The following is a 27,711-nucleotide window of genomic DNA, read 5'->3' on the forward strand; positions in this document are numbered from 1 at the left end:
GCTGTGGGACATCTGAAAGATGTAGCAGGACATATTGGGATATAAGGGCCTAGGGCTCAGGCAGCAGTATGGGAAAGAGGTGGGTTTGGAAGGTGTCACAGTGGAGATGGTGGCTGAAGTCACAAGCATGACAGGACTGCTTGAGTAGAATGTTCAGAGTGAGAAGCCAGGTGAACGGAAAAGGAAGAGGGAAAGTGGGAGAATGGGAAGGGGTGAGAGCAAGAAAGAGAATATAAGAAAGAAGTGACAGAAGCCAAAGAGAAGAGGCAGTGACAAATGCTCCAGAGAGGGGAAGTAAGATGATGGCCTGGAAAAGGTCCATTATATTTGACAAGTTGGGCTGCTATTTGTGACCTTAACAGGTTCCATTTCAATACTGGCAAAGCCAGACTAAAACGGTCTGTAGAGTATTCCATGGAGCACTGGGTGTGGTGCATAAACAATGAATTTTGGAACACTGAAAAAAATAAAATTAAATTTAAAAAAAAAATTTAAATGGTCTGTAGAGTGAATGACGGATGAAGAAATGGAGACAGGAACATAAAATACTCTTTAAGGAAAATTAGCTTTGTGGAACAATTAGCTACAAGTAGACAAAGAGGCAGAATTTGTTTCATTTTGGTTTTATTTTTCAGGATGTAGGATTTAAACATGGTATTATGCTGCATTGTCTGAACTTTTATTTCTCTTTCTGTAAAATGGGAATAATAATGCCCCTTCTGCTTAGTTCACTATGTCATCAGAACAAGTAAGATGACATATGTGAATGATTCTAAAGTACTGGGTAAAGGGCAATGCTATTATGCATTTATAAATGTCAAAAATACGAAGTTATAAAAGTCAAGAGTCCAGTGAAATATGGTTAGCTATAAAATCAAGGAAAAACTATACTCAGTCTAGATCTAGAAATATGAAGAAAAAGAAAGATGTCTTTTTAATATACAACTATAAGTTGCTGACCCCAAATGTTAGAGGCTAACAATAGATATCTACATCCTATGCTGGGCAAAATTTTTCTGGGGCTCTTAGGTTATAGCCTTGGTTCCCAGATATCTTCATTATAACAGAAAAAAAAATGTCAATTAACCCTGGCAGTTCACTAAGTCATTTGGGAGTTTATTAGTCTTATGAGTAGTAGTCCTTAAATAAATATTTTTGGCGATTACCCAATTTCACAAAGCAACAGACTAACTCCATAATTTAGATCTCACAACCAGTGAAATCATAGTGAATGGCCACAGATTGCTGAGGAGTGTGTTACTCTAAGCGGTGATTGAGGTATTCTGGGAAGGAAACTAGTCAGTTTAGGAGTTCCCTCCCGGGAAGATTAACCATTCAAAAGAATATGGTCCAATGATTATTTCATTAGTCCCCAAACATTTAGACTCTACAAAGAATGTTATTTTAGCACTATGACATCAGTGGAACTAGTTCCTCTCTTATAAAACTTTTTAAAATGGTTTTAACATGTCCCACCTTCCTCCCTGGAAGATATCTTATCCCCATAAAAGAAAAATGTCCCTTTCCTTTTTTCTTTGTGCTTTTGGACAACTCCCTTCTGACTTGGTTTCCTATTTGCTGATGTTTCCTCAGTTATATTATTTTCAAGGGTTCAGGGTGCTAATTAAGGTCAAGCAGCTGTGTTTCCAGCTCCAAACAAAAATTGTGTAGAATAAATAAACTCTCCTTTATAATAGATACTAATCTGATCTTGAAACCCAAATAAACCCCATTTGCAATTGTGTCTGCATGCCTTGTTTTCTTTTTCTATCTTTAGGAGAACAGACTGTGACCAGAAGCGGGTACTTCTTTTATCCATGTTTATATCCATCAAATACTTCACCCTTAATGTGTGACATTACCGTATATAGCTATTAAACTAGGCCAAATGTCTATAGGTCAAGTCTTAGAACTTTTACCTACTGCAATGCTAAATTTTATCCTAAGACTGAGGGTCAATAAAGCACTTTGCAGTTACCTCAACCACAACTACAAAGAAAAAGACAAAACTTATGTTGCCCTTGAATACCACAAAACATTATATGTAGACCTTTGCAGAAAACCAAGTATCTTTCATAAGTTCCTCTCATTTATTCTCAAAGTGACACTGTAAATTTAAATTCTTCATCATCGCTGATTCACAGAAGAGAATGCCGAGACCCAAGGAGTTTAAGAACATTCCCAAGGCTACATGCTTGTTTGGGAGCAGAACCAGGTCTATATCCAAGATCCTCTGCTTCCTCCTCTCTTTCCACTATATCACAGACAACTCCCATCATGTTACCCACTTTATTTTTATTTCACTTCTCTAGCAACAATGGGAAAAGGCCTGGCTTCCTCTGAAGTCATGAGGAGTCTTTGATGAAACACAGACGTGAATTCAGTTCTCCCTCCAATGAAAATACATAACATACTGGTTACATAAGGAATGTTATGGGGTCATCAAGGATGTGGAAAGCTTTCTAAAAGAATGTACAAATAATGCTTGGAATCCTAAAAAGGCCAAAGAAGATGTTACAAACAAATGACCGAATATGGAATGGGGGGAAATTCCATAAACAATCAGTATTTTCATTTGAATGGTTTGTTTTTATTTCATAAGGGCTCCTCTTTCATGGACAATCCTGGTTTTTTAAAGAATTTCAATTGAACACTATGACCAACCTGTAGATGGAGAAGGAAGCCACTGAGCGAATCAGGGACGCCAGAGCCCCCACTTTAGCAGCCTCCACTGCCCCCTGGACCCGGTACTGCACTGTCTTCGAGTAGTTGACGTAAGGTTGATTATAAACCACAATCTTGCCTCTTGCTTCTGGGGCCCTTCTCTGCAGTTCCTCGAAAGAGGTCACCACCAGAACTTCTGCCGTAATGCCTAGAAATAAAAGTCATACAGACTTAACTTATGGTTTCTAGCCGGCCAGGTTGAATTGGCACAGAAAAGTCACACATGTTTTGTCTGCTACTTCTGACAAACTGGTTTGAGGAGATCAAAGTTTTAGAGTGATTTGCCATGGGAGAGAGGCTGCAGAGGTTAGTCAGTTTCCCAAGGGAGAGAAAAGGCATTCAAAATAATAGGACATATGACTCAGAAGGTTTTTCAACTCACTTGACCAGCTGGTACTAAATCACAAATTGCTTGAAAAGATAGTTTTTTATCCCTTCTTTCCCACCCTAAGAAGTCATGAGTTTCACAGAATGACACTAATTACTTATAAAGAAAATGCACTTTACAAAGCTCCCACTGGGATTAATGAAACACATACCTATCTTTTTATAAAGCTATTTTGATATGTTGTTAAACAGTCTTCACGGACAGCATACAAAGAATGGCAGTATATGACAAATGTTCTTAGAAGCCAAGAATCTTCAAAAATCCAACTTTTGACAAATAGTTAATGTAACCTCTACCAGGAACTACAAAAAGTCAGCTGGCTTTCTTTCCTCCTTTATCCCATATTCTTAAAGAATATGAAAACTTCTCATGCTTCTCAACTTACGGTACTTGTTCATCACCAAACGCAACGCTATTCTCCAGATAAAACTTCTGAAGATGTTATGCAATTGTCCTATAATCCTGTTGTCTCACTTGGAAGAGATGCGCCATCTTTCCTCCTACAAGACTCGCCCAGATCTTCCCGATTAGGGAGCAGCGTTTCACAGCCTCCAAGAAGTCATTCAAAACTGCCAGACTATTGAAGATGTAATTTGATGGAGCAGTTTGAATGACAAGGAGAAGACAGTCAGCATCAAAGGCCAAGTGCAGTGACTAAATAAAACTATGAAAAGAAAGTAGTTGCTGCCTACTGTTTTGTGGCTTTAGTCATGCAGTCATGAAATACATCGGTAAAAACAGAAATATCAACATGTATTTGGCATGCTTCCTTAATCTTGCAAAAGAGAGAACTAGGTTTTCCTGGAAGGTTAGCAGATGGCATTAAAATATTAACTGTTACTTGGAAAATCCTTTTAAAATACACTGCAGGTATGTGAGAATTCTTGCTTTCAATATAGCCCCATTGTAATGGACCCTTTGGGCTGGCTCTACTCCTACTTCTGGTTCCCCTATCTGGACTCAATTTGTACTTTTACTTTTAAGTGACTGCAGATCTATAAGCATGTCTCCACCAACAGTCAGAACTCAGAATTTAATTTATAATCTAAAAAAAAGTAATGCATAATTATAAAAAGGAAGCCACTAGCTTTTCTACATGATAAATAACTATGTATAAACATACAAATAAGAGTTCACCTAGACAGATTTTGAGATTCATAACTTTCCAAAACCTACCTTAATACTTGACTAGTATTACTGTTGGCATAATACAAGAATTTTGTTGATGGTTTTCAGTTGTTCATAATGAGTAACAGATTCAATGGTCCACCCAAGGGCTGTCCCAGCAGTGGGGTAATTTTGGCATCTGGATAGGAGCCACTAGAAATAAAGCCGAATTTCTATAAACTTTCATAGGTTGCTGCAGAATTAAAGTCATAGGAGGGTGGTACTTCACTATGGTCTGTGCTTTAAGTTCTTTTAACAAATGACAGTGTGATGGTGTCCTGGACAGCCAAAACCCATCCTAGACACCACCGTTACCAATGCAAATCACTAGTAGAAGCTGTAGGTCAAAACCTAGGCTGTAAACATAGAAGAAAATTTCAATTAACTGGTGTCCTGAAAGCTTAGAGTTATCTCTGACTCCTCTCTCCTTCAGTCCCCACATCTAATTAATCCTCAAATACTCATAATTTTAGGCTGTAAACATTAATCGAACCCAGGTCCTCTGTTTCACTCTCTCACACCAGGCCCTCATTACCTTTGGACTGAGAGCCTGCTATGGCTCTCTCTCTTCCACCCACCCAACACCACTGGTGTCCCAGCCTCCACCCCAGCTCCCCCAAACCTCACCTCCACAGAGCTGCCTGAACTAATCTGAACTAAAGTCAGATCAGCCTAGGTCACTACCCCTGTCCTGCCCCTCTCCAGCTCTGCTGAAAACCATCACTTCAACACACCATTCAAAGCCTGTCTCTCTCTACAAAGACAATCTTCCTTTTCTTACAAATTCCATCAAAAATACACTTAAAAGTTCCCGTTCTCACCATGTCAGTTCACTTCTCAGCATCTTTGTTCACACTACCGTACATCACGTCTTGTTGATCTCATTCTCCCAACTCCATCATGTAACTAACACCCATTTATCCTTCAGGATGCCATTTAAGAATCCTTCTTTAGGAGGCATCCCCTGGCCTCTAATCTCCTGTTTCATTTCCCTCCCTACCACCCCCAGGGAAGCCTGGCTTTTGAACCATCCTCCTCTGGGCTCTCAGAGCATCCTGGGCCTACCTGGGCACTGGGCAATTGAAACTCGGCCTATTTTATGACTCTCTCCACCATGTAAACTGTGATCTCAGGGACTGGAGCTATGTTCATTTTTGCTAGCATCCCCTGGGCCTAACACAGTGCTTGGCGTATGCATACGCAGTCAGTCAATAAACACTCCTTGAATAGCATTGCTCCAAGTAGGGTACCACTGACTGGGTCTAAAGCATTTCCATAAAAGTACAATTTTACCTTTAAAGTTTGATAGCACTTCTCTCATAATAACTCAGCAGTCTGATTCTCTTACCATCCAGAGCACAGCTGCATAATAATAACCAAGCGAAAAAGGCCTTGGGGCAGTCAGAATAGGAATATAAATTCTAAGTATGAAAACTCAAGGACTTGAATATAAGAAGACTCCTCTGCTCTCTCTGAGAGACTCTCCACCCTTACTTCACACAAAATTCTAAATCCAGTATTTAAACCTATAAACCATGAGAAACAACAAATCAAAAGGAAGAGATACGGTTGGAAGCTGATAGTACCAGAAAAAAACAATGTCAGAGATAGGAACATGTAAAATAACAAATGCTGACAAAACTTTCTGCAGTGCTGGAAATGTTCTCTCTCTGTGTTAATGCAGTAGCCATTAGTCATATGGCTCTCGAGCACTTAAAATGTGATTAATGTGACTAAGAAACTGAATTTTTAATGTCACTTATTTTAATTTGAATAGCCATATGTGTGTAGTAGCTACGATGTAGAACTCACAACCATTACAGACTCAGCCATTACGGAGGCAAAGAGCCAAAAGCAACTCTGTTGGCCCTGAGGACCTTGCTTCGTGACAGTTCAGCAACAGATGCGAGAGTCATGGTGATGACCTCCGGCAGCAGTCACAGACCAAGTGGACTGTGTTCAGTATCCATCTTTCAGGGTATGTAGAAAAAGCATTTAAAGTAGATTTTTGCTCAAACTGAATAAAATAAAATGAGGCCACCTGAAAGGCTTCGCTCATCTATACTAGCTTGTGTTGGACACATGTTACACAAAGGAAATACTCAAGTTCTCCTACAAATCAACAGGCTCCTCTTCTTTTCTGTGCTCTCATCTCCCTTCTCCCCATTCTCCATTCTCAAAGATAGTACATGAAAATCCCTAAGAACACAAATCCAGTGTTATATTGACACTAAAGGCCTACCCTGACCTCCCTATCTAGAAGTGTAACCCGCTCCCAAATCCCTCTCCCTCTTCCCTTGCTTCACTTTTCCACAGAATTTATCAGCTTCCAGCTATACCTACTACAATCATGTAAGCTCCATGAGCAGGTAGAATCTTCTATCTGCGTTATTCATTAATATTATCAAAATGCTTGAAATGGTGCCTGACACACATTATGAGAAATTCTCACACACACACATATATTCATAATCATAAATACATGCACACATGCATATACGGAATGAAGCAAAAGAAACCAAAAAAGAAAAAATTAAAGTATAATAATACCCATCCCTGATCACTCTCCAAAAATGTATACTTTCCAAGGAACTTGTGTATTTCTGTAGGTCAGGATAATGGATGATAATAGCAATAATATCTATACTTGAATATCTATTGTTTATATGAATGGCCAGAGAAATTGCAAAGTAGTTATTAGGAGGATACTGATAAGCAGAGAAGTCCATTTATACAACTACTAGGTGTTGAAGCTGAGATTTGAATCCAAGGATCATGGTCCTCCTACTAATTGTGCTGCTATCTTCTTTCACAAATATAAACTCGAAAGGCTCAGTATTTTCATTTTAAGGGGAATAAAGAGGAAGAATCAATAGGTATATAAAAGTCTTCTTAAGTTATTTTATGTTCTTAGTCTACCCAGTATCCAAGTACTACTGTCACATTAGGTCCCAAACTATTAACAGGGGAGTTGGGAGAGAGACCTCACTCTGGGAAAAGAGTCATCAGACTCTTTTAGAGTAATGAAAAGGATTATGATAGCTAATTCTGAAGAAAATGTGGGGCTGAAGCTAAGAATACTCACATTATAAAGCAGCTCTCTTGGCTACAGCTGATAGTACCACAAAAACTGTAAAAAGTCCTCAGGTGCCTTTTTATTCTCCACACTTAGTTTTTTAAATTGATCAATTTATTTTTTAAGCAACTTACCCCGTGCATAATTACCACTGCAGTCTCCTTGCAGAGACAACAGATGCTGGCTGCTGTGGTGTTGGCTCAGATCATTTTTTCTATGAAGAATTTGATAAAGAGACTCCACACTTAGTATTTTCTAACTGGATTCCCCACAAGAAAAGTTAAGAATAGGAAGAAAGCGAAGTGAGAATTTTTATAATGTCTTCTATTATTAAAAGGAAAGGAGGGGCGCCTGGGTGGCTCAGTGGATTAAGCCGCTGCCTTCAGCTCAGGTCATGGTCTCAGGGTCCTGGGATCGAGCCCCGCATCGGGCTCTCTGCTCCGCAGGGAGCCTGCTTCCCTTCCTCTCTCTCTGCCTGCCTCTCTGCCTACTTGTGATCTCTCTGTCAAATGAATAAATAAAAAAATCTTTAAAAAAAAAAAAAAGGAAAGGAAAAGATTACAAACAGAAAAAAACATGTCTCTGGGGCTCAATACAATGTGGTATGTTTTAGAAAATTAATTCTGATTTCAGAAGATTTAGCCTCCAAACAGGAAATACTCCAACCCCACCCAAAAGGAAGCCTAGCTTCTTACTCTTATCACATAATCTTATACTGAGTACACTGCACAAGATAACTAGGTCCAGTGGACGACTGGTTTTTCCTGAACTCTGTTATGGAGAAGGAAAACAGTTATTCTTGGAAACTCAGTGTTTTGCCCTGAAGTGGTAAGGAAATTGCAAATTCATGGAAAGACAGATAAAAGAACATCAGAGCAGTCCTTTTTGAGTGTCCATTTGCTTATGGAGAATATTATAATTCTTCATGTCCTTCTTATGAAAGAATTCAAATTCATTCAGCAAATAACAGCCCTCCTACTGGGTGGAGCTTCATACTAGACATTGGGGGCAGCATAAATTTGACTAAGTTTCAGTCCTATTCTCAAAAATTGGAAAATCTGGGCACCAAAAACCATAAGATACCTAGAAATAAACCTAATCACAGAGGTAGAAGATTTGCACTCAGAAAACTATAGAACACTTTGAAAGAAATTGAGGAAGACACAAAGAAATGGAAAAACATTCCATGTTCATCTTGATTTGTTCAAGAACAAATATTATAAAATTGCCTATGTATCCCAAAGCAGTCTACACACGCAATGCAATCCCAAACTATCAAACTAACACCAGCATTTTTCACAGAGCTGGAACAAACAATCCTAAAATTTGTATGGAACCAGAAAAGACCCCAAAAGAGCCAAAGGAATGTTGAAAAAGAAAACCAAAGCTGGAGGCATCGCAAATCCAGACTTCAAGCTGTATTACAAAGCTGTAATCATCAAGACAGTACGGTACTGGCACAAAAACAGATACATATATCAATGGAACAGAATAGGGAACCCAGAAATGGACCCTAAACTCTACAGTCAACTCATCTTTGACAAAGTGGGAAAGAATTACCCAATGGAAAAAAGACAGTCTCTTCAACAAATGGTGTTGGGAAAATTGGAAAGCCACATGCAGAAGAATGAAACTAGAGCACTTTCTTACGCCATACACAAAAATAAATCCAAAATGGATGAAAGACATAAGTATGACACAGGCATCCATAAAAAATCCTAGAGGAAAACACAAGTAGCAACCTTTTTGACCTCAGCCACAGCAATGCCCTACTAGACTCATCTCCAGAGACAAGGGGGAAAAAAGCAAAAATGAACTATTGGGTCTTCATCAAGACAAAAAGTTTCTGCACACCAAGGGAAACAACCAACGAAACTAAAAGGCAACCTATGGAATGGGAGAAGATATCTGCAAATATCTTATCAGATAAAGGGATAGTATCCAAAATTATGAAGAACTTAAAAAACTCAACACCCGAAAACTAAAAAATCCAGTCAAGAAATGGGCAAAAGGCATGAACAGACATTTCTCCAAAGAAAACATAAATGGCTAACAGACACATGAAAAAATCATCAGAGAAATGCAAATCAAAATGACAATGAGGTACCATCTGACACAAGTCAGAATGGCTAAAATTAACAACTCAGGAAACAGCAGGTATTGATGTGGAAAAAGGGGAACCCTCTTACACTGTTAGTAGGAATGCAAACTGGTGCAGCCACTCTGAAAAACTGTATGGAGACTCCTCAAAACTTCAAAAATAGAACTACCCTACAATCTAGCAATTGCACTACTAGGTATTTATCCAAAAGATATCAAAGTAGTGATTTGAAGGGGTACATGCATCCCAATGTTTATAGCAGCAATGTCCACAATAGCCAAACTATGGAAAGAGCCCAGATGTCCATGGATGGATGAATGGATAAAGAAGATGTGGTATGTATACCACATATACACATAGTTTTATATATTATATATACATACATACATATGCATGCACAATGGAATATTACCCAGCCATCAAAAAGAATTAACTCCTGCTATTTGCAACAATGCAGAAGGAACTAGAGTATATTATGGTAAACAAAATAAGTCAGAGAAAGACAAGTACCATATAATTTCTATGTAGAATTTAAGGAAAAAAAAACAGATGAACATATGGAAGGGGAAGGAAAATGAAATAAGATAAAAACAGAGAGGGAGGCAAACCATAAGAGACCCTGATCTGTAAGGAAGAAACTGACGGCCGCTGGAGGGGAGGTAGGTGGGGGGATGGGGGTAACTGGGTGATGGGCATTAAGGAGGGCACGTGGTGTAATGAGCACCAGGTGTTACATGAAACTGATGGATCACTAAACTGTACCCCTGAAACTAATAATACAGTATATGTTAATTAAATTGAATTTAAATAAAATCTTTTAAAAAACTGGAATATCTGGTGAAGAAAAGTAGGTAAACAAAAACTTTAAAAAGAACACAGGATGTCACAAGTCTAAATGAACGTACAAAGTAAAATTTCACGAAATAATTCTGACTGGGAGAAATCTAGGAAGGTTCCTATAAGATGAAACTTTGAATGAGCCTTAGAAGACTTCAATAGCCTGAAAATAAAGAAAAGGCCATTCCTAGGAAAAGAACAAAGAAGGGAAGACAAAAATAGACGAAACATCTATTCATTTACAGTGAAGAGGAGGCCTACTGCCAGGCCCCCAAACAGACAAGGAGACATTCTAAAATCTTCTAATTCTCAACCAAGATATTTTTGGACCCCTATTCTCATTCTACGAGTTCCAAGAAGGCAAGGAAAACAGCCTCCCTGAAACAATTTTCAGGGAAAAAATATTAAACTCAGCTATTAGTTGAGCGAAAAAAGAGCAAGAGGCAAAGTGCACCCAAAGGACAGCCATAGGTGTGTGAGTGACCCACCCTCCAAACTGTCTCCTGAGATCTGGCTCAAATTAAACCTGGGCTGTTATCTGGAGAGCAAGCCCAGACCTGACTTTGTCAAAATCCGTGGGCACAGCGCATTACCAGCATCTCTCGAGAGGCAGCTGTCTGGCTGATGAAGCAGCGTACCGCAAGCCGCCCTGCCATGCTGACACCTGACCTCAGAAACACAGAACTTATGCACTTTGTTGTATTATGGAGAGGTGCCCACCACAGGACCTCTGTGTTTAGTTCAACCTGTCTTGTAGCACACTCAAGAAGTCTGGGGACGCAACGCCACAACACACAATGGCAACAAGTGTGGAGCACAGACCAATCCTTAGCGATCCGATCACTTAGATTCCAAACTGCTTCCACTGGTCAGGCCACTGCACAAAAGGCAGTCATACTTGGGGGCACTTTGATTAATTCTCAAAGTTATCACAGGGAGCCAGTTATAGTCTAAAACATGAGGCATATTATGTTTGAAACACAGTTGCTCTGGTTGTCTTAAATATGGTTGCTTTGAGGCCTGTTTGAGTTTGGCTGCTTTCTCCTCAACCAATGAGTATTTCCTTGTAGACCCATGTGAGTGAGTGGGGACTTCCACAACAAACATGATCTTAGGCATCTGTGAAAATGAGCAGCCGGAAGGTCCAATGTACATCAGTCAGCTTCCAGCGATATCTAAAATGGAAAATCTAGAGGTCTTCGTGATGGTGGGGGTATGGAGGTGAGTTTATGGCTGCAGTCGACTGAAACAGGACTAGTTATTGTAGTCTAGGGGTCATGGCTGGCTCTGCTGAGGAGGTGGGATCTGAGAAGGGAAGAGTAGGAAGCCGGGAGAAAAAGAGAGAAGGAGATTAAAGATGCAGAGTGAGGGAGAGAACTCCATGAGAGGAGGCAGGCAGTGGCAGGGTAACATCACACGGGAGCCCCCGTAGCTGTAGTAAGGAATCTGGGTGGGGACAGAGAAGTCAGGCAAATTCAGAGTTACATTTTGGAAATACCACTAGTCTTAGTCTGCTGGAAGGCTTGGAGGCGGCAAGAAAAAGGTATGGAGGGCTATTTAGGGGGCAACCGCCACATTCTGGTTGAGAGCAGTAGTGGTTGGAGGAGGGCAAGGAGGTGGAGAGAAAGAAGACTGGAGAGACCACTCTGAGTGGGAGTATGGAGGGGATGCCATTTACTGCAACGGGGAAATCTGCTTCACTGAGTGTTGCACTCCACAACCATATTGCCTAATCTATATAACGATTGCTTTCCTGGGGGAAAGTTGTACGTAAACTGAAATTTAGTTATCAGATCACTCAAAACAAAGACCTTGCTGCTTAATTTTAAGATGAATCCTATATGCAAAACAAGGATCTTCATCTAAAACTTTTTTACAAAATATTTGCTGTCCTACGTTGTCCATTCTTCCAGGTATGCTTAAAACAGGGTATTTCTTTATCAGTAACAAAGAGCATCCATTGTTATGTAACCTGCCTTGAATACAGCTATAGAGTTCACTATAATAAGTTGCTTAACTTTTCTCCGGCCTGTAAAATGGGAATCAAAGTAACAGTGGCACCATCAGGATTTTTGATTCAGATGAGATGACAGAGGTAAGAACTGCTATGTGTGCTATAAAGAAACATAAGACAATAAGAGTAAGGTTTGTCCCTAAGAGACTCTTAATGTCACAAAACAAACTGAGGGTGGCCGGGAGGCGGGGGGTAGGGAGAAGGTGGTTGGCTTATGGACATTGGGGAGGGTATGTGCTACGGTGAGTGCTGTGAAGTGTGTAAACCTGGTGATTCACAGACCTGTACCCCTGGGGCTAATAATACATTATATGTTTATTAAAAAATTATATTAAAAAAAAGAGTAAGGTTTGTAAGGGTCCTCAATATATATCAAATAGATATAAGCAATAATTATCTGATTTATTTAAAACTTCAAAGTAATCACCAGGAATAAAACAAAAATAATGGATATAATCAGCAAACATGGAGCCTACCCAGCTTAGAGCAGAACTATTCTTTATCACAACAGACAGCTCCAGAGGCTATACAATTTCTTGTCAGTTTTAACTAAAGAAATCATGCAGGCACTATCTCATAAAGATGCCACAAAAGGCTCGGCAGAGAAGCTGGGGAGGTTTCCTGGGTCTACCTGGCAAACAAAACAAAACAAACAAACAAAAAAACACAGGGGTGATGGAGGGATGTGTGAGAGGAGCACTGAAAGGACTTTTCAGAGAAGCATCAGAGGAAGAGGGCGTGATAGAAAAAAATACCACTGGCCTTATCTAAAATTATACTAATGCTATATTGTATTATCTCCCCTCCCCTTTTCTGTAAGAGAATGACACATGCCAATCAATTGTCTTGTAAAATGCAGTGTCTCTCTTGGAAGACACCAATGCTATGTTTGGCCTTGAGATTTGCTCTGGCCAATGGGATGTAAATGGGAAAGGTATATGGCCCCATCTGAGCAGGAACTTAAAAGAGCCACTGCAAGCTTAGATTGTCTTTTAAGAGAGCTTTTCTTCTAGCCACAAGAATGACATGTCCCAGATGGGAACTCCTTCAGCCTGGATCCTGGAATGAAAAAGATACTTGAGGCAGAAGCAAAGGGGCTACCAACTTTATATATTTATATGCAAAGGGCACAAGAAATAAATCTTAGGAGGGGCACCTGGGTTGCTCAGTCAGTTAAGTGTCTGACTCTTGATTTCAGCTCAGGTTATGATCTCATGGTCCTGGGATCAAGCCCCACATCAGGCTCCATGGTTGGTGTGGAGTCTATTTGAGATTTTCTCTCCCTCTCCTTCTGCCCTTCCTCCCTCCTCTAAAATAAATAAATACATCTTTAAAAAAAAAAAGAAAAAGAAAAGAAAAGAAAGAAATCTTAGGAGGTCAGGCCACAGAAATTTGGGGGTTGTTTGTTACCACTGTAATACTGAGTGAGAGCTGACAAAAGTAGGAGCCCTGAATTTAAAGTTTCTTTCAGAGCATTTCACAATCTGTAGCTGATGACAGATAAAATATAGAATGAATATATCTAATACCTTAGGGAAGACTGTTCAGTGAAAATTAGATAACTACTTTCTTCTTCCTATCACACAACAAAGTGATCAAATGATCAACACCAAACAGTAGACAACCAACAAATCTGAAAAAGAATTTAGCAAGTGTCAGTGACTTAACACATGCAGATTAAATGACAACGAATTTTAAATAAGAGATAAACCCTAGAGATCATTAAAATACAGTCTTGGCAGCTTCGGTTAGCTTACCCACCTGATGTCAATTCTAAAAGAAACAAGCAGCCCTGTTGTACTATTAAATAATTCTATACACTTTCAATAGATTTCGATATTTCCTATCTAAATGTGTTTTCCCTCTAAATTCCATCTCCAAAAACCAAGGGCAAAAATGATAGAAACTGGTGAGCTTATGTTTGTATCAAGCACAAAATAACGTTATTATAGTGTTATATCAGAGAGATAAAATAACTCTATGACAGCTTGGCATTCCAAAATGGGCTTTTTCATTTAGCTATGTTTTGAAATGTTAACTTCTTATGCTGTTCTTAGAGAAGTTAAACTTGGAGAAAAAAATACTGCAACAAAACAGAATTTTTGTCCTAAAAAGAAGAAACCTGACTCACTTTCATAATTCCGTTTGACACAGCAATTTGCCATGAGAAGATTCTAGAGACATGATGGAAATAACAGCACTATAGGACTTACACAGAAATTTCCTGAATGCTATTTATTAAGGTCCACTGGCTGGAAGGACACAAATCCAACTATCAATGTCAATCCCACTACAATTACAATTCAAAGCCATCACCATGCAGTATAAGTAGGAGAGATTTAAGTACAAGGGCATTAACCACATTTAATTTGTTCAGCATCATACATCGTTAGGGAATTGCAAATTAAAACAATGAGATACCATTACACACCTATTAGAATGCCAAAAATCCGAAACATGGACAACACCAAATGTTGGCAAGTGTAAGGAGCATAAGGAATTCTCATTCATTGCTGGTGGGGATGCAAAATGGTATAGCCACTTTGGAAGGCAGTTTGGAACTTTCTTACAAAATTAAATATACTCTCACCATACAATCCAGTAATTGCACCCATTGGTTATTTACCCACAGAATTTGAAAACTTATGTCCAAAAACTGCACACAGATATTTATAGCAGCTCTATTCATACCTGCCAAAACTTGGAATCAACCTAGATTTCCTTTACCAGATAAGTGGATAAATAAAGGTACTTTAAAATGGTGGAATATTATTCAATATTTAAAAGAAATTAGCTATCAAGCCATGAAAAGACATGGAGGAAACTAAAATGCATATTACTCAGTGAAAGAAACCAATCTAAAAAGACTCTATGATTCCAACGATATGACATTCTGGGAAAGGCAAAATGATGGAAACAGTAAAAAGATTAGTGCCTGCTAGGAGCTAGGGAGAGGGAGAAATGAATGGGTAGAGCACAGTAGATTTTTAGGGCAATGAAACTATTCTCTACAATGCTATAATGGTAGATACATATCATTAAACATTTGCCAAAACCCACAGAATGTACAACACCAAGAGTGAACCCCAATGTAAATTATGGGTTTGAGTGATAATGTGTCAATGTAGCTTCATTAATTATAACAAATGTGCACTATGAATGGGATGTTGATAATGGAAAAAAATTATCCATGTGCAGGGGGAGTAAGTATCTGAGAATTTTGTATATTTCCCTTTTAGTTTTGCTGTGAACCTAAGCTGCCCTAAAAAACAAATTTTAATTCTAGGATCTCTAAAAAGTAAAAAAAAAAAAAATAGATAAATAAATTTTATTAATTAAAAATATATAAAAATACATTCAAAAGAAAGTCTATGGCCAATAAAACCTGTAATCAGGAATGCCCGAATGGCAAAGGGAGGGTCTCCTTCATGTGGGAAACACAGAATCTAGCATAGTATTAACCTCACACATTCAATCAACATATATTGAGAGTTTAATTATGTGCCAAGAATGGTCCTAGAACACCCAACAGATATAATCCCTTCTCTCAAGGCATTTCAATAAATACTTGCCATTGGTTAATTTTGTTTCCATAATAATTTTAGTCCCTGTATCAAGTTTTCTTACACATATGAATCAATATTATAGAACAATTGTTAATACCTGGGTTTCAGCTATCATGAATCTTTTTTTAACTTCTGAGACCAAAGAACATGTGGATTCTCATACTTGCAAGTGACAGAAAACCCCAATTGACTTAAACAAATCTCCTTGGCTTAAGGAAATGTATTGGTGGGGCACCAGGGTGACTCAGTTGGCTTAAGAGTCTGACTCTTGACCTTAGCTCAGATCTTGACCTCAGGGTCATGAGTTCAAGCCCTGTGTTGGGCTCCATGATAGGTGTAGAGCCTACTTAAAAAAAAACAACAACAAACAATCAAAATGTGTTGGCTTACATGACCAGCAGAAGGGCTGGCCTCAGATAGTTCCTGGCTACTGGTATTGCTCCCTTTCATCTTAAGAATCTGTGTGGTGCTTTGCCCCTTCACAGCTCTAGGTTCTCCCAGACCTCAGATCCTTATTATACTGCCCACAGAAAGAGGGAGTGTCTCTTCCAGAGCTTCCCATGGGAAAAAAAAAAGCAAGCTTCATTTTAACCAGAAGCCCCAGGAAACAAGTCTGTTTAAAACCACGTGTTATGCCAACTCTGAATCCAAAACTATGGTCTTGGAGATGGGATATGCCAGCTACCTTAAGCCAAGCAAGGCCCACATCTAGACTTGGGTAAGGGGCCAATCCCACCTAAACCACATGGCTGGAGGAGTGGGTGAAAGCCACCTACTTCCAAACAGAGGGAAAATGGATGCTCGGTAGCAAACAACAGACAGCCACCACAGAGGATATCTCTTGACAGTGTCACAATATGTAGTACAATGCATTTCCCATATTCTGAATTCAATATATCTTTGCTGTGTTGAATTAAAATGACCATATTTTTCATGATCCACTTTGGCAAAGTAAAGAGCCTCTCAGGCCATTCATCCCCAACCATCTGAACAAAATGAATGGGAAATTTTTGATGAGTTTCTGAAGAGCTACCAATTAATGAAAAACAGGCATCCATTTAACACCATTAATAGTTTATTAATCCATACCAGAAACTTAATCAGAAACATATGTTAATAGAAACATTAAGGCAACAGGATCCCACAGTTTGCATGGTTTCTAAGAACCCATGTGGATCACTGATTAGCCTTGAACCATATCTGAGAAGCCACTATTTCATACAACTTCATGATGGAAAAGTAAAAAATTTAAACATTTGTAGACTTATCAGATTGTAAGGCAGGGTTTTCAAAATTTTTTTTTTTTTAAATCAGGTTTGGGGCGCCTGGGTGTCTCAGTGGGTTAAAGCCTCTGCCTTCGGCTCAGGTCATGGTCCCAGGGTCCTGGGATCGAGCCCCACATCGAGCTCTCTGCTCTGCAGGGAGCCTGCTTCCTCCTCTCTCTCTGCCTGCGTCTCTGATTTCTCTCTGTCAAATAAATAAAATATTTTTTTAAAAAAATCAGGTTTGCCTATACTCAGTATAAATCCAAGAAGTGAAAGGTAATAATTCTTTAGTTCAAAAGATTTGCATGAAACTGATGATAAGGGAATAACTGTTATATGCATGTTCTGAGCAGGCAACATGCAGAGCTATTTACATGCATTATTTCATGTAATCCTTACGCTCCTATGCAGTAGGTATTGTTGTTCCTATTTACTGAGGTGAAAACTAAGATTTAACCTACTACAGAGTTTGGTTAGTCACAGTTCTAAGATTCAAACCCAGATCTATCTGATGGAAACTTTCTATCCCTATCTTGGAGAAAGGTAGAGAGAGAGCAATAGTCCTTCTAGTAATTTAATCCAGTTAGTCATCCATATATTTGTGTTTATGTCTCAGAGACCAACTTTTTAGCATATTATCTTACACAGCACAATGCATTTGCTAGCTGTTACACAGATTATAGTCGGTAGGCACAGAGTAATTGTTGATGAGTGGCCCTTAAACACATAACTTTATTATTTCCTTCATCATTTAACCTACTTTGAGTGTGTTCTTAAGACTGTCTCTTCAAGCAGGCTTACTTGGTGGTCAGTTCAGAAAGGATTTAATTATAATAAGAATACTGAGCAGACAATTATGTAGCTCTTATAGTATACCAGACACTGTTCTAAATGTTTTATTTCCATTAACTCTTGATTCTCTCAACAACTCTATGATATACCTTCATAATCCTCATTAAATACAGGGTATTTATTTAGAACTGCTTTTTATTTGTTTCCAACTTTATTACCAAAAGAATTTGAGGAGACCTATAAAAATATATTGAAAAATAAAAACAAATGAGTGAAGAGAATGCAGGTGTAGTAAAATAATACCATGGTTAATATTATAGAAGAAAATACATGTCATAAGGTTTGTGCAGTCACTAGAGAGGAGTACAAATTTAGCTGTAAAATGCCTGGCAAACAAAGCAAAGAGTGAAACATTATAAGACACAAAACAGAAATACAAACCAGTTGCTCAGGAAAAACACAAACTTACTAACAAAAAGTTTTTTTGTGGGTCATTATAAAGAAAATGCCATATGATATACCAATAGACAACAGTCCATTTCTACCACAAGTATAACATATAGGGACATTGTTCCTTTTCCCCATAACCTCTTTCCCTCTCTCTTTCAGTAACAGAACCATTTAATACTGATGGAACAAGACTACCTAAAAACAAACCACAAAAAAAGAGACCTCGTTTTTCAACTTCTCTGTAGCTAGGTATGACCACGTTACTTATTAGGGGAGGCATGTCTTTATCTTCCCCATGACTCCTTCCTGATCACTCAAATGCAGATGGAAGAGGTCATCTTTTTATGAGTTAGAGCTGAAAAGGAACGTCAGGACTGGAGTCTGGGTTCCTAATCCATGAAGCACAATTACCTAGAATTGTATATGACAGAGAAAGAAACATCTATCTTGCTTATGCTATTGCTGTTATTTTGAGATTTCTATCATTCCTAGCTAACTAAATCATGAGGGGGACAGAACCTCCTTTGGATTTGGGGATATTTAAACTGAGAACTGAAGGATTATGTTAAGGGGTTATCCACTAAGAAGACTGACGACAAGAGTCCTCCTTCCAGAATCCCTAAGGCAGGAAAATTTTCCAGAGGAACTGAAGGAAGATCATTTGCAGTATAGTGAGAAAAGGCAAAACAAAACATGAGATAAAGTCTGGGGAAAAGGAAGGACCATATCATTCAGGGCCTTGTGGATTATGGTAAAGTTAGACTTTGTTCTGTGGTCAGTGGAAGAATGCGTGTGGCAAACAGTTGTCCCTCAAACACTTTTGAATGAGATTTTTACACGTATATTAAAAGATAGCTCTTTGCGGTGATAATTTTTCTAGGTAGAAGGACCTGGCAAGAGGCATATGATAGAATATTCATATAAAGAACACAGGTCTTGCATTCACAGAGTAGAGAAGGGAGAGACTTGAAGAGGGAGACCAGTTGAAAAGATAGACCTGGACAGAGATGATGGTGGTCTGGCCTAATTCATAGAAGAAAAAAAGAAGGCAATGAATTTGCAATATATTTTAGAAACACAATCAATAGATTTTTCTGAATGATTTGATGTATAGACAGAAAGAGGGGTACAATGGTGGGGGGAATTATCTGATGAGAATTAAAAAACAAAGAGTTAAGGATAGATTCTCTTAAAAACTTGGAGTGAATGTGTAGTCAATGTTGTCAGTTCAAAGCAGGGCAATCCATATGGACGACACAACTGACAGCCTCATACAAAACTAAGACTAAGAAGAACACATGACTGAATCCATGAACACCATACTTCCACTGGTGGTAGCCAATGAGCTCTGACCGTCTTCAGAATACAGTTACTCAACACAGGCAAATAAATGGGTAATCAAGGCCCCACATGTACTGGAAAGGATCTGAAAGATACAGACATTTCCCTGTCCTCCAGGAATTTAATATGTAAATACTTAACTAGCCTACAAATATATTAGCAAAAAAATAAGTTAATATATCAGTACATTAGCCCAGAAAGCATAAAAGTAAACTGTGCTAAAAATGTTATTTGGTCCCCCTCTCTCTCTGCCTGCCTCTCTGCCTACTTGTGATCTCTGTCTGTCAAATAAATAAATAAAATCTTTAAAAAAAAAATGTTATTTGGACAAGAAGAGTTTCTGGAATCAGAGAATTCTCAGTATCCATATCTTCATCTTGTCTTTGTTCCTACTCTCCCATCTCAGTAGGCATTGTGCCTCTTTTCTGAGTCAATCCTTCAACTTATGCTCTGCTTTCCTAAAAAAGTGAGTTTAAGGGGCACCTGGGTGGCTCAGTCATTAAGTGTCTGCCTTCGGCTCGGATCATGATCCCAGGGTGCTGGGATCGAGCCCCACATCGGGCTGCCTGCTCAGCGGGAGCCTGCTTCTCCCTCTCCCACTGCCCCCTGCTTCTGTTCCCTCTCTCACTGTGTCTCTCTCTGTCAAATAAATAATAAATTAAAAAAATCTTTTTTAAAAAAAAAGTGAGTTTAATTAATTACCCATTCTGCTTCTTATTAAGCTGTACATTCTTTAGCAAGTCACTTAAGCTCTCCAAGCTTCAGTCTCTTTATCTATATAATAAATTCACAGCAATGTTGTGAGGATGAAGTGAGAACGTGTACTTGAAACTATTGTGTAAATTAGATAATCAATATAAAAATAAAACATATTCCTTTACCACCTTCCCATTTCTCTACTTCCCCTCATGGGCAAATTATATGAAAGATCTATCCACTCTTTCCATCACTCACTCATTCTCTCTCTCCCCCACTCCTTAGTTGTTACTAGCTTTATTGAGATTAAATTCACTTACCATACAATTCACCCACTTAAAGTGTACCATTCGGTAGTTTTTAGCATATTCACAAAGGTATGTAACCATCACCACAATAAATTTTAGAACATTCCATCACCTCTAAGACAGACACCATAATAGCATTAACAGACAGACACACTCCATCCACATGTCCCACCACCACCACTAACCTAGTAATCTACTTTCTAATTCTATGGATTTGCCTATTCTGGACATCTTATGTAAATGGAATTATACAAAATGCAGTCCTTTTTGATTGGCTCTTTCCTCTTACCCTAATGTTTTTGAGGTCCATCCATATTTTAACACACATCAATATTTCATTCCTTTTTAATGCCAAATAATATTCTATTGTATGAATATACTTTTTTAAAATCCATGCAACAGTTGCTTCAAGACTCATCTTTCTATTCCCTGCAGTGAATCATATGATGCCTGTGAGGGTTGTAAGCCCCCGAAAACAGTAACTATGCATTACCCATTTCTATCCCAATGGTATGTGCACCCAGCTGGCCTAAAGCAGTGTTCAATAAGACTATTCAATAAATGAAAGAATGATAAAGACTTAAAAATCATGTATTGAGATAATTTATATGTTGAGGCAATCTATATAAATGCACATATCTGGATTAGATTAATATATTTTGTTCATTAACCCTTACATTGCCCTGATAACTAATTTTACAAAGCGAACTGACCACTTCCCTCCAAGTAGCCTGAATTTCTTAACTTAAAATGAAAGCTCCCTTGGAGCATACATCCATCCAGAAGTTCCTTGACAGTTTTGCACCAAAAATCTTTGGCTTTCCAGCTTCTAGTCTTTCTAGTGAAAAATGCATTGTTTCCAAAATAATCAGAATAATAAGGCACTTATGGGCCTTCACAGCACTTATAATCCATAGTATAAGCCATACAAGTCCCTGTAGTTTTGTATTCTACTGCTGGGCGGGTGGGGGTGGGTAGGAGGAATAGAACTTAAGGAAACCAAAAACTTTAATCTAACTTAAATGAAACCAGGTTTATTGTTTGGCCTCATCCATAATTTAGGTGGTAGACAGAATACCAAAAATGTATTGTTCATTCAAGAAGTGCTTCATACCTTGGGTAAGACCTAAAGAAAATAAAAAAATAAATGTAAGATGTTTCTTAGGTTGAAGTAACATAAATTAATTGGAAGTGATGAAACCATCACATGCAATATATGGCTACCCAAATATCAGAATAAGGCCTATTATAATGCCAATGGGATCCAGAGCAGGTGGATGTCAATCCCTGAAAGAACCTACCCCATCCAACTGTCAAATTAAAAGTCACTCACATGCAGGCTCTGCCCTACCCAGGGCCCTTGCCGAATGCCAGAGAATAACTGGAATGGTATGATGCATTTATCTGCTGTCTGGGGACAGGGGTGATGAAAGTCCTAGGTACCAAGGTGGGCTGCCATCTTCTTAACTACGCCCACCTCATCCCTCACCTGCTGAAGCCAGTCTGACCACATATCCCCCCACCCTCCACCGCCCTGTTTTTCTTGGTAATTTCCTCAAGTACTGAAGTCCAGCCCCAAACACCAGACTCAGTTTGGTGTCCTGAGTTTCTCACCTAATTGTTACTTGTCTTCTGGGATTGATTCCTTCTTCCAGAATCTAAAACATCAGCTCCCAGAATATGTCCTGATATATAAGTAAAATGACAGACTGGAATCAAGAAACGACACATTGTCTGAACAGAGTATGTAGACAAGCACTGTTCCCTTACCTTGGAAAGGCACCTGGAAAGAGTATTAGTGTGGGCAGCACCACTGCTCTCCGTGTCCCCTGAATTTAGCCATCTGGATGCTAATCTCTGTCAGCAGTTCCCAGGCCCCACCCACTTCCAGTGTTAGTTTTTTCTCTCCTTTCCCATCAGAAATGCCTAGAAAATCTCTTGACCAAATAGAAGAATGGCTGAGCCACACAGACGTTCAAACTGGATGATGGTAAAAGTTATGTTTAGCTTAAAATTCCAGAAGGCCCCCACCTGCCACCTACACTGAATTTTTTGGACTTTTCCCTATTGTCACTGTGGGAAAGGGGGGAACAGTGGAGGTTTATGAACAGGAGAAGAACAAAACAAAATCACAATTTGTGTTATAACCACAGCCTTCTGACCTAACCCCACAGGTAGAAGTCTTTCCCTCTATTTGAATGAGGGCCCAAATCACTGTCAGGCTTAATGACAAACATTCTAGCTTTCTTCAAGAAGAGTATGTTGTTTCTTTTCTACAAAGATAGTAAGTAGCAGATACCAGCCCAGCTTGAGAAGAAAATCTTGAGAGAAACTCAGCATTTTTGTATAAGATCAAGCTCGGATTTGTTTGTCTCTTGGCTGTTCCGGTAGCAACACTGTCCTTTCCTCCCACGTGAATGGTACTGCACCAGGCCCTTAGGATTTTAGAAAAGATAGAGAAGACCTCATTTCTGTTCTCAAGGACTCATTATCTAAGGACCCCTTCTAACCACTCTGTCATTCCCTGATCTCAACTACCCTTACCCAGTTTCATGTTTGAACCTGAGATGTTCAAAACAGTCTGCCCAAAAGCAAAGATACTACCTCCCAATCACACTAGCATTTTAATCCCTCAAGCAATATTTTACAGCAATTACTTTCAAAAAGAGAAGTTCTTTATTATGCATGAGGCAAGAGACACAGACTAACCACATTTATTTTAATAAACAGTTATAAATTAATACATGCTGTTTAGTGAATGGACACACCATTCTTTAAAGTACTTTTAATCCTTTTACATTTTAATGTAAATTTAAATGTAATTAAAGATGAATGGGTGGGAACATTTTTGTTATGGCATATAATCCAGTAAGGATGCCAAACTATCTTGAAAGAATATAAAACTGAGACGTTATGATGCTTTTTTTCTTTTGGAAGGGTGGGGGTAGAACGTAAACAGAAAATACCTATGTTAAAAAAAAAGCTATACTGAAATACAGCAGTGTTCCTAAATGCAAATACTGTTATAGCACAATATTGGAAAGATCCATTTGTAAAAATGTAATATCTCTCTTTGGGTACTCCAAAGAGAATTGTCTCATAAGAATATATAATGGTAAATAAAAATAAAAATCAACAAAGAAAAGGAGTTATTGGGTTAATATCCCAACTATCAGAGTCACTAATGTGGATTTCTAAATAAAGCCCATAAACAAACATTTGCTTTATATTCAAGTTCCTCTTTCTTTCCACTTACTCCCACTTACACCGTCACTCATGGGAAAATGCGATTTATGTAAAGTAAATAAGCACAAGTATTGGATTTATTCCCCAAATATTTTCACATCCTAACCAAAAACACATTTGGATAAATATCTATAAATGCTGCAAGAAGTTAGTGGCCCTTGACATATTTGAAAGGTTAAATCAACAAGGCAGCAAATGATTTTAAATTGCTTACCAAGGTTAGAACATAGGTTTAAATCACCTTGAAGTAGAAACAGTTATTAATAATGACTATAATATAGACTTTTTGCTTTCTATTGTAATTCCATCTCATAAATTTAAATATTTACATATATAACATATCAGTAAAATATTTCAGTATCTCTAACATTTTCTTGTCAATTTCATGTATTTTTTTTATCCTGTCTCTGGAGTCATATTATCAATAATATTATTTTGATGAGCTATTAATGTACCTCAAAATTTATACAACTAATTAGATTTTATCCCATTTTGTTTTAAGCAATATCAGTAAGGTTAGTAAAAATTAAAAATAATGACCAATCTAGCCAATTAGAGTGAATCAAGAGCCTAAGGCTTATTCTGTTCCTAAAAAATAAGACATAGTTCCCTTCTCCCTATAATCAAGGTAAAATATTATTTTTTAAAATGAAAATATCTGTGAAATACTATTTTAGGACTTGTGGAAAATGGATCTTAGATACAGTGAAATTCTTTAGTCTTACAAAGTTCCAAAGTCATCAGAAGACGCCCCAAAGATCCAGAACATTGTACTAGTTTAAAGCTGGAAAGTTTCTGTGGTAAATTATTTGAGCAGACTCTAAAAATGAGAAGCAATTACAATTTTATTTTGAAATGTGGCCTTTTCTTTTTTTTTTTTAATAAAGATTTATTTATTTATTTGACAGAGAAAGAGAGAGCTCAAGCAGAGGGAGAGGGAGTAGCAGGACCCGAGAACCCTGGGATCATGACCTGAGCCTAAGGCAGATGCTTAACTGACTGAGCCACCCAGGCGCCCTGAAATGTAGTCTTCTTTAAAAACAAAACAAAACAAACAAACAAAAACTGGGTAATATTTCTCTATACTTCTGTGTTAAGCTGTACTTGGTTTGTCATTTAAACATTTCTGGGTGCAATGCTTTCTATGAAGAACTTAGAGGATCCAAAGATAAATAAGACAGGAGCCATGCCTTCAAAACTTTTACAGACTGGTTGGCAAGTGCTTCCATGCAAAATACTACAAGACAGAATGGATTTGACAAGTCTATAGCTGTCTCTCAAAGAGGAAGCTCTAACTAGATGCTGCAAGGAGTCAGGTAAACATGTCAATGTAACACTGAGGCTCCATGTAAACAGCTGAAGGTGAACAAACTTTACCTATTTGGTTTGGTTTGCATTACTATATCCCCGAGCTGAGAAATGACAGTCTTCCAAGATGTATGCGTGCAAACTGTACTCCGTAGGGTACTTTCGCATACATCCTTTTATTCATGTCTCACAGCTATCCTATCCAGTGCATGGGGCTATTTCCCTCACTTTCTGTCAGAGAAAACTAAGGCTAACACATTAAACAACTTGACCAAAGTCACTCCAACCACTGAGAGATTGGGATTCTACTAGATTCCCTTCTTTTCCATTCTTTATAGAACCTCACTCTGCCTCACCACAATTCATGAGGCACTCCCATTCATTCATTCTCAAACACTCACTGACCATCAGCAACGTGGTGGGCATCGTAAAAAGGGCATCTGTGTAAGGTATCGTGATGTATCTCTAAAAGATTACCATTTTTTTTCTGGAAGACAAACGCATAAAGAGCTAATTATAGTGTAATCTGGTAAATCCAATGATAAAGCTGTCCTAACATGCAGGAGTGAGGAAAAATCAAGGTAAGTCTGAATTCCAAACTGAATCTTCAAGGGAGGTGAGGGAGAGGGGAAGTGGGAGTCCCAGGGAGGGCTGTAAAGGAAGCTATTCTAGACAAGTATTCAGCACAAAAAAGAAAGAAACAACAGGATATGTATGGACGACTTCTTGGCAAGTTTGATATTGTCAGAGACTAAGGTTTACTGCAAGAGATGAGGCTGAAAAATGTATTACGCGAAAGCTAAAACTGAAATATATAAACTATAAAGGAGATTTATCTTAATTTGTAATAGAATGTTCTTCTTGACTCTTCAAAACTACATTTTCTCCTTTTTCACAAGCAAACTATTTTTACTCCTTCAACATTTTAATCAGCTTTTTATTGAAGTATAATTTACTTACAATAAAATTAATTAGTTTTCAATATATAATTCCATGAGTTTTGACAAATATAGTCAGGTCACCACCACCACAATCAAGCTATAGAAAATTTCCATTTCTTCAGAACGTTCCCTCATGCCTCTTGCAGTCAATCCCTTCAGCTCATCCCTGATCCTTGGCCACCAGTGATCTTCTTTCTGTCACTAAACTTTGGTCTTTTATAGAATTTCATATAAATGAACTCACATGGTATGCAGTGTTTTGCATCTGTCTTCTTTCAGTCAGCAGAATGCTTTGGAGAGTCGTCCATGTTGTGCTGTCCATCCATCCTCCATTCCCTTGTTCATTGCTAACTAGTACTCCAGAGTATGTACACACCACACTGCTCATCTGTGCCCTGAGCAATGGGCATGTGGGCTGCTGCTAGTTTTTAGCTATTACAAGTAAAACTACAGGGAATACTCACATATGAACCTTTGTGTGGGCATATGTTTTCATTTCTCTTGGGTAAATATCTAGGAGTGGCATTGTGAGTTTTATAATAAGCATATATTTAGCTTGATAGGAAACTGATTTCTAAATAAATTGAAACTGTGGGGCAGTAATTGTTCATTCTCATTAAAGATTCTTTTGGTCACACAGCCCAAAGCACTTCTCAACTGTCCTGCCCAGTTCATGAATTCGGCACCGTTAACACAGATGTGTGTACTCCCTTGCAGTTTCAGAGCAGGTCCACATGCACAATCTAATTTTACCCTTCTAGAACTCTGTGAGATAGTTCTGGTTATATTCAGTAGGTTAAGCATCAGGGAGAACCTTTCCAGATATGAATGGTCTGACTGGCTGACAGCCAAGCTCAACTGGCTGTCAGACATTTCAAATACCACTTCCCAGGTAGGTACTATGGGCCCCATTTAAAGATGAAGAAACTGAGGCTCAAAGAAGTGAAGGATCCTGACCATCATGAGACCCTAGGAAAGCATAAGGACAAAGGACTCCCACCTAGCACTTCTAAACTACTATCCTTTCTACATCTTGTGAGTGTCACAACAGAGAAAACAGGTGGGTGTAGGGGATATTTCAACTATAATTAGATTGATAAAGAGGATTCCTTTCTTCCCACAGACCTTGCATGAGGAGCTTGTCTTGAAATGTTTCCAAATTCAACTCTAGAAAATACTAGCAAAAATACATTGGATTTCTCTCCCTAAGGAGGGACAAGAATAGAAAACAGTATCAGAAAGGCCAGAAGGCTCCATCTTTGAGGGGAGAGGGCTATAAGCCAAACTCTGTGATGACAAGGATCGGGGACTTTCCATGCTCTTTGCATCCAGGCTCATTGTGATCCCACAACTTCAGAGCCAGCCCAGACACCTGGCGGCTACAGCTCAACCTCGGAGCCCCACTATTTTGTGGATTTTATTTTTCTTTCTTTAGCTCAAAGAAAGATTCAGGTAATTTTAAAGGAGCTTTTTGCCCATTTTCATAGCTAT

At 38.5% G+C, this 27,711-nt stretch overlaps 1 protein-coding gene across 2 annotated transcripts in view; it reads right to left on the bottom strand.

Annotated features, from left to right (window-relative positions):
• Positions 1–27,711, bottom strand: part of CPQ (carboxypeptidase Q) — a 502,411-nt gene that overhangs the window by 333,676 nt on the left and 141,024 nt on the right. For both annotated transcript variants that reach the window (XM_046027443.1, XM_046027451.1), the window contains exon 4: positions 2,665–2,872. In XM_046027443.1, coding sequence (XP_045883399.1) covers positions 2,665–2,872 — 208 coding nt within the window. The remainder of the gene's footprint in view (positions 1–2,664; positions 2,873–27,711) is intronic.

Source organism: Meles meles, chromosome 1 (genome assembly GCF_922984935.1).
Source record: "Meles meles chromosome 1, mMelMel3.1 paternal haplotype, whole genome shotgun sequence".
Lineage (NCBI taxonomy): Eukaryota > Metazoa > Chordata > Mammalia > Carnivora > Mustelidae > Meles > Meles meles.